This window comes from Microcaecilia unicolor, chromosome 1 (genome assembly GCF_901765095.1).
Source record: "Microcaecilia unicolor chromosome 1, aMicUni1.1, whole genome shotgun sequence".
Lineage (NCBI taxonomy): Eukaryota > Metazoa > Chordata > Amphibia > Gymnophiona > Siphonopidae > Microcaecilia > Microcaecilia unicolor.
The window spans coordinates 153,951,067-153,966,693 of NC_044031.1; the positions used below are offsets into that span (position 1 = coordinate 153,951,067).

The window sequence follows — 15,627 nt, forward strand, 5'->3', positions numbered from 1 at the left end:
TTTTGAACAAGCATTATGCTTGTGCTGGACATAATACTGTCAGATTTGCAACTAACCAGCATCTATAACCGCCCTGCAGGATCTCTTCAAAGTTGGCACTGTCAGCGTAAATGGTAAAATGTACCAAAGTTCATAGCCAATTATTAAAAAAGAGTCTGCCTGAATCAGCTTGTGAACAGTATCATCTGAAAGAGAAAATTGTGCTCTACAACACTATGTTTTTGTTTTGCAATGCCACCTTAATGACCTTTACAATCAGAGACTGCAAAACAACTGTCTTCTATCAATGACAACAGTGTCATTATGCTGAGACTTGTACACATGCATTTTGCTACTGCAAGGCCCACAATGTGGAATAAATTCCAAGGACATTTAAGACTTTGTGTAAACATTAGTAAAAGTACACTGTTTTGGGAAGCTGAAATTTATTGATTGGACCGGAGCTGTGATACTCAGTCTAGTGTGGTAAGAGTGTTTTCTGACTCCTCCGGGGTGGGCCCGCGTTCGGGACGTTTTTGGCGCGAACCACCATTTTTGAATTTTACTGCCGTTTTCGGCGATGGCTGCGGAGACTGTAAAGCGCTGTTCTAAATGTGGCAAGCGCAAATCAGCAGCGGGGCTCTGTAATTCGTGCTGTACAGACGGTAGAGCCGGCCCGAGCATGGTGAGCGGCGATCTTTTGCGCTCTGAGCTGGCAGCGGACGCCATTTTGGATTTTTCACATGGTGTGGCCTCCGTTGCGACGGAGAGCCCTGAATCCGGGGGGGGGGGGGGGGGGGGTCCTCTGAGTGAGGCTAATAATAGAGCTGATAGCCCTGGGCAGGATCCGGGCGGTCAGGGAGGGTTTTCTCCCCTGATTTTGTTTTAATGCTGCATAGGACGTACATGCTTAAAAGAGCTCTTCCACAGGGATTTTCGGACCCTCTGCCTGCCCCCCCGGTGGATCCTGGCCTTTTGGAGTTGGCTTTGCCTGTTTCTTATCCTTCTGATAAACGCAGAAGGCTATGAGGATTCTGAGGGGTCTGGCAGAAGAACTTCTTGCACTGAGGAGCCAGAGTCGGGTGCAGAATTGCCACAGGAGCTTGATGATCCGTCTGCGGTGAGGATTTTCCACCGCGAGGAGCTGCCAGCGCTTATTTCAGAATGCGGACCTCCGACAGATGCTGTTGGAGGCTCCCTTTCCGTTACCTCTGGTTCCGCACCTGTTGTCACAGGGTCCGGTGGCCATGGAGGACGCCTGCCGCTTTGGTCTTATGGCATGGCGATTGAGAGGGCGCAATTGAGAGATAAAGGCTACTTAAATAAGGTAATTTCCACTCTCCTGCAGGCCCGTAAGCGCTCCACTTCCATGGCTTATGCCAGGATTTGGCGCCAGTTTGAAGTCTGGTGTGTTTCAAGAGCGCTTTCTCCGTTGCGGGCTCCTGTCTCGCTGATTCTGGACCTTTTGCAGGATGATGTACACAAAGGCTTGGCCTATAATTCCCTGCGGGTGCAAGTGGCAGCATTGGCCTCCCTGAGTGGCAAAGTTGAAGGCGTGTCCTTAGCTGCTCATCCAGATGTGGCACGGTTTCTCTCAGTACATGAGGGGGTTGCTGCTTCCCCAGTCGTTGACCCTGGGAAGGTCCTCCTCGAGCCTGCTTTGGGAGGTGGTGTCTATGGATACCAGCTTCTCGGGCTGGGGAGTGCCCTTTGCTGGGGTTCCTTGGTGCAGGGCTCTTGGTCTCCAAGGAGGGCATTGGCCCTCAATCCTCTGGAGCTGCATGCAGTGAGCTGAGCTCTGGAGGCCTTTGCTCCACTGTTGGGAACGCCTACAGTTGGGCCCTTTGGTCTTGCCTGCGGTGGTTGCCTTTTTTTGCCTCGCAGAGGGGGAGACTTCTAGCAACCTGCTGGCGGGGGAGTCCAGCTTGTTAATGGACGGGGCAGTGAGACTTTGGTTGTGCCTTTGGCTGGTTTGCGGGGTCCCTCAATATGGAGACAGACTTGCTCAGTCGATACGCTCTGGTTTCCAGCAGAGGGAGTGGTTGGTCAAGCCGTTTTCAGCTGGTGGCCTAGTCCTATGTCTAGGTTCCTTGGTGTTTCAGCCACCGCCAGGCGTAGGACTCTAAGGATCTATTCACCCTGTGACAGTTGTGTCTGAGCGAGAGACCTCCGTATGCCTTCCCCCATGCAGATTTTAGGCCGGCTGTGGGGGAGAGTGGCAGACCTTTGGGGCAGGGTGATCCTGGTCTCCAGCCTAGCCATGGCTTCTATGGTATGCAGATCTCGTGAGGCTCCTGGTTGGGGAGCCATTGTGATTCCCTCAGTGTCGAGGTCTTTCTGTCGGGGCCTAGTGGCCATGGAGGTTCCCTCCCCCCTTTCCTTTGCTTCTGCGGCCTGGCCCTGAAGAGGGCTCGGTTGAGGAAGAAAGATTATTCACTTTCAGTGGTGGCTTTCCTGCTTCGTGACGGGAATAGCTCTTCCTCATCAGCGTCTGCCAGAATGTGTTTCTAAGTCTGGCGTGCTGTGAGGTTTTGGGTTGCCTTTGCGTCCTTTTTGGGCCACTTTCTGGCTTTTTGGCAGGAGGGAAGTTCATGGGGCTAGTGCTGTAGGTCCAGTGGGGGTCCTGGCTTGCTTTCAGGGCTGCTTGCAGGAGTCATCGTTAGCTCCTCCTTCTGGACTGAGTCTTTTTTTGGTCCTTCAGGTGCTTCAGCACTCCCCGTTTGAGCCTGTTGATAGGTGGCCCTCGTTCTCTGGCACCATGGTTTAGTTGGCTAATGCACTCGTCTAGTTCTCTCTTTGTCCACGGTGTTCTTTGAGGTGTTTCTGTCAACTTGTTGCTTCTCGCAACTTCAGTCTCTTTCTCTCTTGGAAGGTCCCTTTTATCTGTTTTTCAGAGGCAGGGGTCTCACTTGGGGCAGTACCATGCTTCTTGCCTTAGTGTTTGTTGGTCTTTCTTTTTCCGTAGTCATTGGTCTGTTTTTTGGAAGCTTCTGGTCTTAGCAGGGCGTTCTTGCATTTCACAGTTCCCAGTGTTTTCCGCCATTCGTTTGGCCCCATTGGGCTGTTTGGTAAATAGCAGGGGGGTCTCATGCTGCCCAAGGCTTTCTTTGCCCAGTGAGTGAAGGTGGCTGTGGTCTCAGCCTGTATCCTGGAAGGCGCTTCTCAGGTTGAAGACTCCTGGACGTGTGGCTACATCTTGGGCGGAGTCTTCGTTGTCTTCTCTGATGGCTAACTGTAGGTCAGCGGCGTATGCTTCGCTGCATACTTTCAGTAAGTATGGGAGAATGGCTGGTGCCGCTCAGGCAGCAGCTACATTTGGGGCGTCGGTTCTGCGTATGGCAGATTCGGCTTCCCACCCTCGTAGGGATAGCTTTTGAACATCCCACTTGTCCTGTAATAGTGGGAATGAACGTAATGGAAGGAGAAATTAGGTCTTAACTGATAATTTTCTTTCCATTAGTTCTTCACACTGTTCCAGGAGCCTTCCCGTGGTGTGACGCCTTTGTTGGTGGCTCTGTGTACTGTCTTTGTATCCTGTTTTCAAGGGGCCTTATCTTTGAATGGTGCTTGGGGTTGGATAGGTTGATTGCTGACCATGTTCCTGATTGGGTGTGTTTTCTTCCTTGCTTGAGGACGGATACTGAGGAGTTGAGCTACTAGCAGGGAGCTATGTAGTGGTGCTCAGTTCTGTATTCTCTATCTCCACCTGCTGGTCAATGGACATAACTACCCACTTGCCCACTTGTCCTGGAATAGTGTGAAGAACTAATGGAAAGAGAATTATCAGGTAAGACCTAATTTCTCCTTTTGTTTTGTGGAATGCAGTGGTATATTATGAGTATGGACTTAATATTGTTTATTATTAAAAGAAACCTATTAAATGAGGGCAGAGCTACACCTTCATGCAGAAGTCCACAGTTAATCTAAATGTGCCAACATTCCAGTTCTGTGATTATATATTTATTTCTTCTTTAAGTCATTTTTCAACAGCATTTTCTCAGTTATTACCCAAACGCGAACACAATTACAATGTTAATTAAAAAGTTTTAGATAATACTGAATTCTGTTATTCTCTCACTGTATTTCCAGTTTTGGCACAGTATAAATCATCACAAGGACAAAATGTAAGAAAACCAATGGACTTTATTAGGGGCATGTAGCCCATTTGTTAATCAAATGAGAGATCTGCATGAAAGAAAATTATGTATTTTTATTATTCCATAGCGCCCCACAGATCAATCCAGAGACTTGTGTCCCTCTACCAGCAGGTGGAGATGAAGAGAACCTCAGAGGTTTGCTATATGTGGACCTGTGCAGCCAAGTAAACCTCAGTATTCTCTCTGACTAGCAGGTGGAGGGACCTCTCTGTGCAGCTCTGATTTGATCTGGCTACTGGTGTCCTTTGGGCCTAGTTTAGCACAGTCAGGGGTTGAGTGGCTGTTTGTAGCTTCTGGTGTACACCTGGTGGTGCCAGTTCCTTCCCGATCCCCCTCTTCCTTTCCTCCATCGCCCAGGGCTGTGGGCCTGATTGTGTGTTGCCTTTGTCTCCTGAGGGAAAAAAAAAAGTAAGCATCTCTTTAAGAGACTTTGTTTTTATTTTTATTTAATCATACGGAGGAGCTAGACGGGCTGATGAGTCTGTTTGAGGGACAGGCGTTTGTGGAGCATGTCAGTGCTTTCTGAGACGGCTAAGCGCTGCTCCCGGTGTGGGGGCCAGAGAGCAGCGGAGAATCGTAAGTTGGAGACTTGCTTGAAGCTGTCCTTTGAAGTAGCGGCCCTTTCCCTGCACGCTTCAGTTTGTGGTTCCTATGCAGCGCGGGCATGCTTATCGTGGGTACAGAAAGCCTTCTCTTTGGAGTACCTTGTGTCTGTTTTGCCGGCCATAGAGTCCAGTTTGGCTTTCCTTGCAGATCTTCTTTATGTTCTTTTCAGGGCTTTGGCGAAGGAGGTTTCCCTAGCGGTCACCGTGCGTCGCTGGCTGTGGTTGTGACATTGCAGACGTGGCCTCTAAGTCACAGCTGGCAAGGCTTCCTTTTAGGGGAAAGCTTTTGTTTGGGACAGACCTAGAACACATTGTGAAGGACCTCGGTGATTCTAAGGGCCAGCTCCTCCTGGAGGACAGGTCCAAATTTGTGCAACCGGCGGGACCTAGACTTAAGTTTAGGGATACACGTCGTTACCGTTCAGGTCGCTGGTCCTCTTTTCAGAGAGTAAGGTCTTCTCCGAGACCTCAGCCCTTTCGAGGTGACAGGCGGGCCTTCCTGTCCGGTAACAGAAACCAGCCCGCAGCCAGGCCCGCCCAATGATGGCGCCCTGGTCCATCTCCAGCCGGTTATTGGGGGCAGACTGTCCCTATTCCTGGTGGAGTAGACCAGGGTAACATCCGACAGATGGGTCTTGGAGGTTATCAGAGACGGCTACAAGTTAGAATTGGCTCGTCCAATAGTAGACTAGTTTATGGAATCTCCTTGCAAATCTCCCGCCAAGGTGCGGGCAGTTTGTCAAACCCTCCTCAACTTACAACGACTGGAAGCCGTCCAGCCTGTACCCCCAGCAGAAAGAGGGTGTGGTCGATACTCCATTTATTTTGTGGTGCCAAAAAAGGGCGGTTCTTGACGACCCATCCTAGATCTCATGTGCGTTAACAGGTCCTTACGGGTTCAGCATTTCCACATGGTTACCCTCCGCTCGGTGATCGCAGCGGTACAGCCAGGGGAGTTTTTGACATCTCTCGAGCTCAAAGAGGCCTATTTACACATTCCAATTTGGCCTCCCCACAGGCGTTTTCTTCGCTTTGCAGTGCTCGGCCGTCATTTTCAATTCAAAGCGATGCCCTTTGGCTTAGCCACAGCACCTCAGACTTTTTCCAAGGTCCTTTAGTGGCAGCCTATCTCAGAAAGGAAGGAATTCAAGTTCATCCTTATCTAGACGACTGGCTTGTGCAGGCGTCTTCTTTCGAGGAGAGTCGATGGGCAACCGACAGAGTGATCGGGTTGCTTCAATCGCTTGGTTGGGTGATTAACTTCCCAAAGTGCTGCCTTAGCCCTCCCAGATGCTGGAATACTTGGGAGTGTGTTTCGATACCCGAACAGGGATAGTTTCTCTTCCTTCAGCTTGAGCACAGCGGTTGCAGGGTCAGTTGCGAGCTCTGTTCCAAACTCCGAACCCACGGGCTTGGGACTATGTACAAGTTCTGGGTTCCATGGCCTCCACCTTGGACGTCATAAAGTGGGCCAGAGCTCACATACGCCCCCTAGAGTTGCACCTTCTGAGCCGTTGGTCTCCACTCTCGGAGGATTACGAGGTTCGGGTGCCATGTTTGACCCGTCTGCACAAAATCATGCACTGGTGGTTCATTCAAAAGAATCTGGTGTTCCTTCGTTTGATTAAATAATAAAAACAAATACATTTGGAAGTGGTGAAAGTATGTTGGGCATTTGGTCTGACAATGTCAGGAGAGCTTTCTATTGTTTCCACTCCACTGCTTTGGTATCGTTCATACTGAGGTTTACTTGGTTGCACAGGTCCACATATAGCAAACCCTAGAGGTTCTATCTATCTCCACCTGCTGGTAGAGGGACACAACCCACAAGTCTCTGGATTGATCTGACAAATGGAAAGACAATTATCAGGTAAGAATTAATTTTTCCTTTTTGACTTATAAAAACCACTTGCCCCTGAATCATGCTCAAAATAGAATAATCCATTTGTACAAAAGAGATGAGGTGAAGATGTGATTCCATGTGCCCCAATAAAAGGAGAGTTTAATTTTACATCCAATCTTAACACCAGTCTTCCCAAGGCAGTTTATAACAACAGTTAAGATGAATCCACCAGTAAACAGGATATCCTCACTGAAATTTGGCCATGTATTACTGTATTGTTTAGAACAGTGTAGAAAAATGAGCACAATATTCAGCCTTTATTACTGCTGTTTCCACCAGCTACAATAATCTTTGAAGCTGTTTTAGTAATATTCAGTTTTGATTTCATGTTATTTATATCTACATTTGGGACACTTTCAAATAAATTAAAAAGCTGTCAAGTAACAAAAAAATAATAATCTTGTCCTCCACCTTTTAAGGCACTGCTTATCCATTTGGAACAGCTTTTGACTTTTTACAGATGGACCACACATAGGCAGTCCATTATTTCTAATAATCTTTTGCTATTGCTTTCGATAGCATTTGCTATTGTTTTGAGTGTACTTGTGACTCCGCCCACTGTCAGCAAGCTACACTTACTGGTTTGAACCCGTATAATGGGCTTGATAGGCTCCTACAGTCTCCTATTCTCAATCTGTCTTCCTTGTGTGAGAGTTAACTTGATTGAGTGGATAGTGGAGGATTGAGGGATTTTGGAGGGGGCAGGGTGTGGTGACCTGCTGTGTAGCAGCAGATTAAAAAAATGTCATTGTCAGTCATGAGTAGGTCACCACTCTTGCACTGAAGGGGGGCATTTTACAATGAGCGTCAGATTATTGCTGTTGTATTACTATTTTTGTCTGATAGTACACACTTTTGAACTTGGCAGTAATTTGCATGCTCGTTGATTACTGCATTTTGGTGGTAAGCTGTGCAGTGTCTCTAACTACATTGACTACATAGTGCAAAAGTAATAATAGTCTTGTGCCTGCTGGACAGTACAAATCAGTTGCCTTCAATTAATGCTTGTTGATACTTTTATACTTTTTATCATCTCAATTTTTATAATGCACTATTTTATTAATACTCAAATATTTATTTATTTACAGAGTAAAGCCTTTCCCGGTTGAGGGAACCAAATCCAATCCATCAAAGAGACACAGAGACAGACTGAATACAGAGCTGGATCGGTTGGCTGGCTTGCTACCTTTCCCCCAGGATGTTATTTCCAGACTGGATAAGCTGTCAGTGCTGAGGCTTAGTGTCAGTTATCTAAGGGCCAAAGGCTTTTTTGAGGGTAAGAGACAGGGGGTTAATGGGTGGTGGCTTTTTTTTTTTTTTTCATTTTGTGGCTATTGATAAACAGTTGTGATATATTTAAAAAACTTGAGTGTAAGATAAAATTTTTAAAACTGTCTAATTATATAACTTTTGTTTTTGTCCACTTTCCCCTACTTTGTACTCTTTTTCTCTTTGCTAAATGGTTTCTTCCCTTCCTCCTCACATTCAGTTCTTTCTCTTCCTCCCTTTAGTCTGTTTCTCACCAGTCCTTTCCTCCAGTCTTTTTGCCTACCTTCACTATAGTCTCATGTGATTGTGGGTTGTGGGTTTGCCACAATGACTCTAGTTAATTGTAAGAGAGTTTGTCCTATCACAGAATTTAGGTGGCAGAAAATTTTAGGCTCATGGAATTTTCCACTCCTGCTGATTAAAGAGTGCTGTTGCTTTGTTTTAGTCTTAAACTGTGGCATCTAACCAGGTTTTTATCATATTGAATACAGATTCCCTCACACATGGTGGTTTAAAAACCAATATCCTGCTCATATTGGCTTTGGCATTTTATATTACATTCACAAATGGATTTGTTTAGCTTTGGAAAGTTTGGAATTGAAATATTTTCTTTCCTTAGTGATTCTTCCAAAAAAAACCCCATTTTTAAAAGCTCAGATTGCCAAATATTTTGTATGTCTTCCTTCCAAGAAATGATTTGATAACTGTATGTCTTCCTTCCAAGAAATGATTTGATAACTGTTCTGTTGAACTTTTCACTCCAGTAGTGTTAGTTTGCTATAGATTACTTTTAGTGTAAAAAAAAAAAAAAATTCTGCCTCTTGTCAAGCCAAATAATTTCTCTTCAGTATGATGGTCATCCACAACTTAGTCCTCAGCTTGTGTGTATGAAGAAAACTGCCATAAATGCTTAAATACTATTGATGTCAGATTTGAACAATTACACAAATATATAACTGGAATTATTTGGTTTCTATCTCCACAGTAAAAATAGTTCCATATCCTAGGAAGGCTTTATATGATATCTTTTGAGTCGGTAAAATTCTGGTTCTTTTGATACAGACTGTTAGCTCTTAAACTGACCTCTGAATACTAGTAAAGTTGGTTGTTTAAAGATACCAAAAGTAGTGTAATCAAATTTGCCTATTTTTGACAAGTGGCCACACCCACTTTTTGGCCAGTCTGTATTGAGGTTTTGCCTGTGCCCTGCTCATTCTCCACCGTTTTGATGACATCACCAGATTTTGATTACACCCATAACCACTACTACTACTACTAATCATTTCTATAGCGCTACTAAACGTATGCTGTGCTATACATTAAACTTGTATGAGACCATCCTTGCTCGACAGAGATACAATCTAATCAAGACAGATTCAGGACAAATAAAGAATCAGAGAATTAAGTATGGTTGTAATGATTAAAACAGACACAGGGACTGAACAAATGAGTAGAAGTTAGGAATTAAAAGCAGCCTCAAAAGGTGGACTTTTAGCCTAGATTTGAATAGAGTCAGAGATGGAGCTTGACATATCGACTCAGGAAGTCTATTCTAGGCATACAGTGCAGCAAGATAAAAGGATAGGAGTCTGGAGTTGGCAGTGGAGGAGAAGGGTATATATAAGTGATTTATCTGATGAACAGAGTTGCCAGGGAGGAGTGTAGGGAGAGATAAGAAGAGAGATACTGAGGAGCTGCAGAGTGAATGCACTTGTAAGTCATTAAGAGGAGTTTAAACTTTTATGCAGAAACAGGTGGGGAGCCAGTGAAATGACTTGAAGAGAGGGCTAATGTGAGCATAGAGACACTGGCGGAATGTAAGTCTTGCAACAGAATTTTGAACAGATTGAAGGGGGCAGCAGATGGCTTAGTGGGAGTCCTGTAACCACATCTTTATTTGTTGACATATCTAAGATGGTAGCTTCCAGAAGCGTCTGTTCACGCTTTCCAAAAATACTAGGACTAGGGGGCATGCGATGAAACTACAGTGTAGTAAATTTAAAACAAATCGGAGAAAATCTTTCTTCACCCAGCGTATAATTAAACTCTGGAATTCGTTGCCGGAGAAAGTGGTGAAGGCTTAGCAGAGTATAAAAAGGGGTTGGACAGTTTCCTAAAGGACAAGTCCATAAACCGCTACTAAATGGACTTGGGAAAAATCCACAATTCCAGGAACATATATAGAATTTTGTACGTTTGGGAAGCTTGCCAGGTGCCCTTGGCCTGAATTGGCCGCTGTCGTGGACAGGATGCTGGGCTCGATGGACCCTTGGTCTTTTCCCAGTATGGCATTACTTATGTACTTATGTAGAAACCCATATAGACAGGAAATGGCATCATCAAGGTTGCTGTCTCTATCATATGGGGTGTGAATAAACTGCATATATTGAGTGGAATGAGTGGGGCTAAGATGGGTCCTCAGCACTGATTGAAAAGACTAGAATTAGGCATGGCCACCTGTCAAGAATATATTGCCATGAGTTCATCAAATCCAGTGTTCTGATTGCATGACATCTCTTTACATGATAAATCAAATGATGGCAAAAAAATCGGTTTCCATTTGTTGCTAATTCCGCAGCAGGAAGGATTTCTTTCTGGTTCCAAATATGATGCTAACTCAGATTTGCTGAATTAATACTACTTTCTAGTGTTTAGCTGCATCATTTTTATATTCAACAATATCATTGTCCTCTAAAAATTGCTCTAATTTTGATTTGATTTGATTTTAGAATACTTTTGTACTAATTAGCCTTAAAAGCTGCACGGTAATTGGAGTTACAATACTGGCTTTAATGCTGGTGGTACACTATCAGGCTTATTTTCGAAGAGAAGGGCGCCCATCTTTCGACACAAATCAGGAGATGGGCGTCCTTCTCCCAGGGTTGCCCAAATCGGCATAATCGAAAGCCGATTTTGTGCATCCTCAACTGCTTTCCGTCACGGGGATGACCAATGTTCACGGGGGCATGTCGGAACCATAGTGAAGGCGGGACTGGGGCGTGCCTAACACATGGGCGTCCTCGACTGATAATGGAAAAAAGAAGGGCGTCCCTGACGAGCACTTGGGCGACTTTACTTGGTCCATTTTTTCTTACGACCAAGCCTCAAAAAGGTACACGAACTGGCCAGATGACCACCAGAGGGAATCAGGGATGACCTCCCCTTACTCCCCCAGTGGTCACTAACCCCCTCCCACCCTAAAAAAAACTTTTAAAATATTTTTGCCAGCCTCAAATGTCATACCCAGCTCCCTGACAGCAGTATGCAGGTTCCTGGAGCAGTTGGTGCAGTGCACTTCAGGCAGGCGGACCCAGGCCCCCCCTACCTGTTATACTTGTGGTGGTAAATATGAGCCCTTCAAAACCCACCAGAAAGGAGCTCTGCACCTGGGAGCAATTTATGAAGTCCATTGCAGTGCCCCCTAGGGTTCCCGGTTGGTGTCCTGGTATGTGAAGGGGGACCAGTGCACTATGAATTCTGGCTCCTCCCACAACCAAATGGCTTGGATTTGGTCGTTTCTGAGATGGGCGTCCTCGGTTTCCATTATGGCAGAAAACCGGGGACGACCATCTCTAAGGACGACCTAAATTTCGTGATTTGGACGTCCCCGACTGTATTATCGAAACGAAAGATGGATGCCCATCTTTCGATAATATGGGTTTCCCCGCCCCTTCGCCGGGACATCCTGCGAGGACGTCCTCAGGAAACCTTGGGCACCCCTTTTGTTTATGCCCCTCCATCCTGTAACACTTGATACACTAATTTAATTTACAAATAGCGTATCTGTCTCAATAGTGTATGGGTTATAGGTGTTGTGCAGCCCTTAAAATGCTTAGTATTTCTCTGTCGCCAGTGGATGACAATAGGTTGACTCTGCAGCTCCTAGGCTTGTTACTGAGGCAGTCTTTCACCCAATTGTAGAACTGGGTGTTATGTGAGCACAGGGGTTCCTCTGTTGAGATTTTATGCTCCATTAAAAAAAAAACAAAGCAATTAAACCTGGAGCAGGGATAATTCTCTGAGTTCTTCTCCCTTCCTCTCCCTCATTCACTGCTGTTTTCTTCCTTCCCTGAAAGGGTTTTAAATAATTGGATGGGAAGTTGCTTCCGCAACTCAAGACAGAAGAACTCTACAGCATTTGTTCCAGTAGTAACAGGTGGAAGTATGCAACGTACCACAAAAAGGGAGGGTTGGCTTTCTTTCTTTGACTAGCCCCAGAGGAGCTTGGGTTAGAGGTAGAGTGTTCAGACTGGCAGGAACATTTCTTTGAGCAACTAGGCTGAAGCACAAATCTTTTCTGCTAGTTCAGCTCACACTTCTGAAGTAATTTTCAGGATAGACCTGGATGCAGGCCTTGGCAGAGGACGGTAACTTAAAGGAGTCAGAGCTCCTCATTCCCCCCCCCCCCCACCCCTACCCCCTTTTATCTTCAGGCAAGCAGGGGTGGAGGTTTAGCACTCAACAAAAACAAGCAGGAGAGGTTCCCTGGATCCCTGTGTACGTGGAGTAAGACGTGGCACCCAGAGTACCCTTAAGATCAGACTAGTCTTGTGATGCATGAAAACTTTCTGCAGCCTGAGACAGATATAGGGAGATAACCTGTTCAGAAAGGGATAGTGCCTGAGTGAGGAGGTTGTGTGGGAGAGAGAAGCTGGTGACCCTTATTTTGTAAGGCTTAATCTCTGCATGGCTCTCAAATGGGCCATGAGAGATGATGTTCTTTAGGTAGATCCTATATTCCTCATCCCCTCTCCTCAACCCCCAAGCACTTCTTGGTACATCTGTGAGCTGGAGGTGGAATCTCCTCAGGCTGTGATAACTGATTCTAGTCTTAATTAGTCAAAGTCAAGGATGCTTCTGTTAAAGAGAAGAATAAGGTGTTTAGTCATCTAGGGAGTTGTCTTCATGCAAAATCATCATTAGAAGGAAGCGCATTATTCAGAGACCTTGGTGGCAGACAGATTTGAGTCTCATGAGGCTTATATTTTTAGGTGTGAAAATTGTCTACAACTCACTTTCTTTTCTTATTGCTGTACTTCTCACTTCCAGAGCTGCAGGTCTTTTCTCCTGCAGGTGTATGTGAATTGTGTAGGGGGTTATCTTGAACATGTTATCTTAAAAGGTAACTATTCTGGCATCAGGGCTTTCTCCAATATTGGATCATCACTAAATTATGGCATTCTAAATGTTCACTCTCCCTCCTTCCATCCTTTCTCATGTTCCTGTCGTCTGAGAGGCAGAATAGCTCCTCCTGTAAGGTGACTGCCTTCCCACTTGGAAGTCATATTAAGGCTGGTTTGTCCGTCATAGCTATTATCAGTGGAAAAGAATTCTAAAATTTAAGGGAAATAAGAGAATTCTCATGTTTCAGCTATGTCCTGACAGTTCAGAGTGTCTGCCGGTATATTTGTCTCTTCCTTACATCATCTTCCAGTATGGCTAGATATAGAGACAGCTCGCGCACTGAAGAAAGGTCTTAACCAGTTTGCCATGTTTACTGGTGTATATGGCCTAGACTGGGAAGCACATGGTCAAATAAATGAGCCATTTCTCTCTTTTTCCCTTCCAGTATGTCTGTGAATGAGGAGTGTGATATGCTACAGCTAAATCATGGCAGTTAAGCAAGTTAGCTGGTGCATTTCATCTGGCTTAGGAGTGCATGTCTAGAGACAAGTTTAAGGTGAAATCACACAGGTTTCCCACTTGTTCTGTGACCTGTATGCTCTATTAGAAGTAATACTGGTTGGTGCTTCTGTTTTTCATAAATTACTAGTCTTTTTATTACTACTTGCACTGCAGGTGCATAACTAATGCATGCCATACTTTCAGCTCCCATATTTCTCCTTTTAGAGAAAGGGAAGGTTCATGAAAACTATATACCCGCTTTAGACGATATTCCTGTGCAGCGCTAATCTATATATATAAAAGGCACCACCAACGTTCTGATGAAGCCTCACTTCCGTTTTGCATGGTGGTGTAGATATCTGGTTTCACGAATCATAACCACATCCATTCTAGAGGGGCAGGAGTAGGGAAACACGCTCCGCTCTGCTTGTTTCCCTACTCCTCCTCCAGCCTACAAAGCAACCCTCACTGCTCCCCTCCCAAACGAAACACCCCGAACCCAAGCCCCTACCCCCCATTTGCCCCATCACACAACCCCCTACCCCAAATACCCCCCTCGCAGCATCACACAAGCCCCTGCCACATCAACAAACCCCCTAGGAGCGCCTACAGAGACGACAGTCCCCCCTACACCCCCTCTCCCAGGTCGCCGCCGCGTCCCGCCCACACACCCACCCAACAGACCTGCTGTGCCGCTCCGATCTCTGCCCGAAGCTGCAGTACCCGACGAACAAAAACATCAGCTTCGTGTAAACAGCTCTGCAGTCGCTCCTCTCGCCTCACGTCACTCCTACAGGGTCCTTCTCCAGGGGCACTGACGTCCAGGCGCGAGGATCGGCTGCACAGCCAACTGCCAGTCCTGATGTCTTCCTGCGGTGCCTCGCCTGCTTCGTTCAAACACCTGATGCTGATTTTGTACCGCCGTGCCGCCTCTGTGGATGTAGAGAGTTGCTGGCCACACGGAGAGGGGGAGCAGCAGTGGCGACTTGGTGAGGGCGAGGGGGACAGTGGCAGCGCAGACATGGGGGGGGGGGGGGGGAAGCGGTGCTAGCGCCCATTTCATTCCTCTCTGAAACGGGCCTTTCACAGTAGTTTTCTAATGAATTAATATGTCCATGAGTAACATGACATATATGTTAGAGTTCTTTTCTCCTTCTCACTGTATATTATTATTCCCATCCTCCTTTGTCCCGTGGGAGGAGGAAAATACTTCAGCCTCAGGGGCTGGGAAAAATAAGAGAGAGAAGCAGACTTAGGTGTTTTGGCGTAACCAGCAATAAATCTTTTATTGGTATATCACTAAGTCAGATACAAAATAAATTGCTCTCTCTGGAGCAGGTTGTCACAGAAAAGCAAGACGCAAAAACTGGCTAACAAAATCTGCTCAGCTCACACCTCTCAGTGATCACATATATACTGTCATAAGTTCTATTTCTCCCAAATCATGTGATTTCCCATAAACTAGAACCATTAAGTAGCCTTATACTATATGTGGATTGGTCATGTATTCTATCAGTCTCTCCTGGTGGGAGTTCACCTGCAAAGTCGGTAGCTATTGGCTAGTCAGTTATCAGTATAGCGTGCAGTTAGTCACAGAGCAAAAAATTGTGTCCCCTCACCCCAAATCTGAAACATTCTAGGCTCACTGTGTCCTCAGTCTGTTGTTCACCAAGGTTACATTATTATATACAGTTTATATGAAAAGCCTAGTCTCAGCTCCAGTAAAGTCAGCAAAATGCGTATCCCTGAAGTGTCCGCAGCTCCTGAGAAAGCAGTACTGTATGTTACATGTGAGAACCAAACTGAACAAAGTACAGGCCTTAGGCCTAGCCCTTAGGAACAGGCCTAACAGAGAAAAGAATATAACATCACTCTCGTCTGCTTGAGGTGGCTAGTGGGGACAGCTGTAGAGTTGACTTTCAACACCTTTTATAACGAAGTTGGCACCATACATTACTAGGATTAATTTAAAAAAAATAGTAGTAATCCAAATATACACTGAGAGTTGATAGCCTAGTCTTGGATATCCTGGACTTTTTTTTGACTTGGCAGACTAAATTCTGACTGGAGACTCTGATGGGTTGATGTA

At 45.7% G+C, this 15,627-nt stretch overlaps 1 protein-coding gene across 2 annotated transcripts in view; it reads left to right on the top strand.

Moving 5' to 3' along the window:
- AHR (aryl hydrocarbon receptor) overlaps positions 1–15,627 on the top strand; it is a 225,378-nt gene that overhangs the window by 35,121 nt on the left and 174,630 nt on the right. For both annotated transcript variants that reach the window (XM_030201479.1, XM_030201488.1), the window contains exon 2: positions 7,733–7,920. In XM_030201479.1, the coding sequence (XP_030057339.1) occupies positions 7,733–7,920 (188 nt within the window). The remainder of the gene's footprint in view (positions 1–7,732; positions 7,921–15,627) is intronic.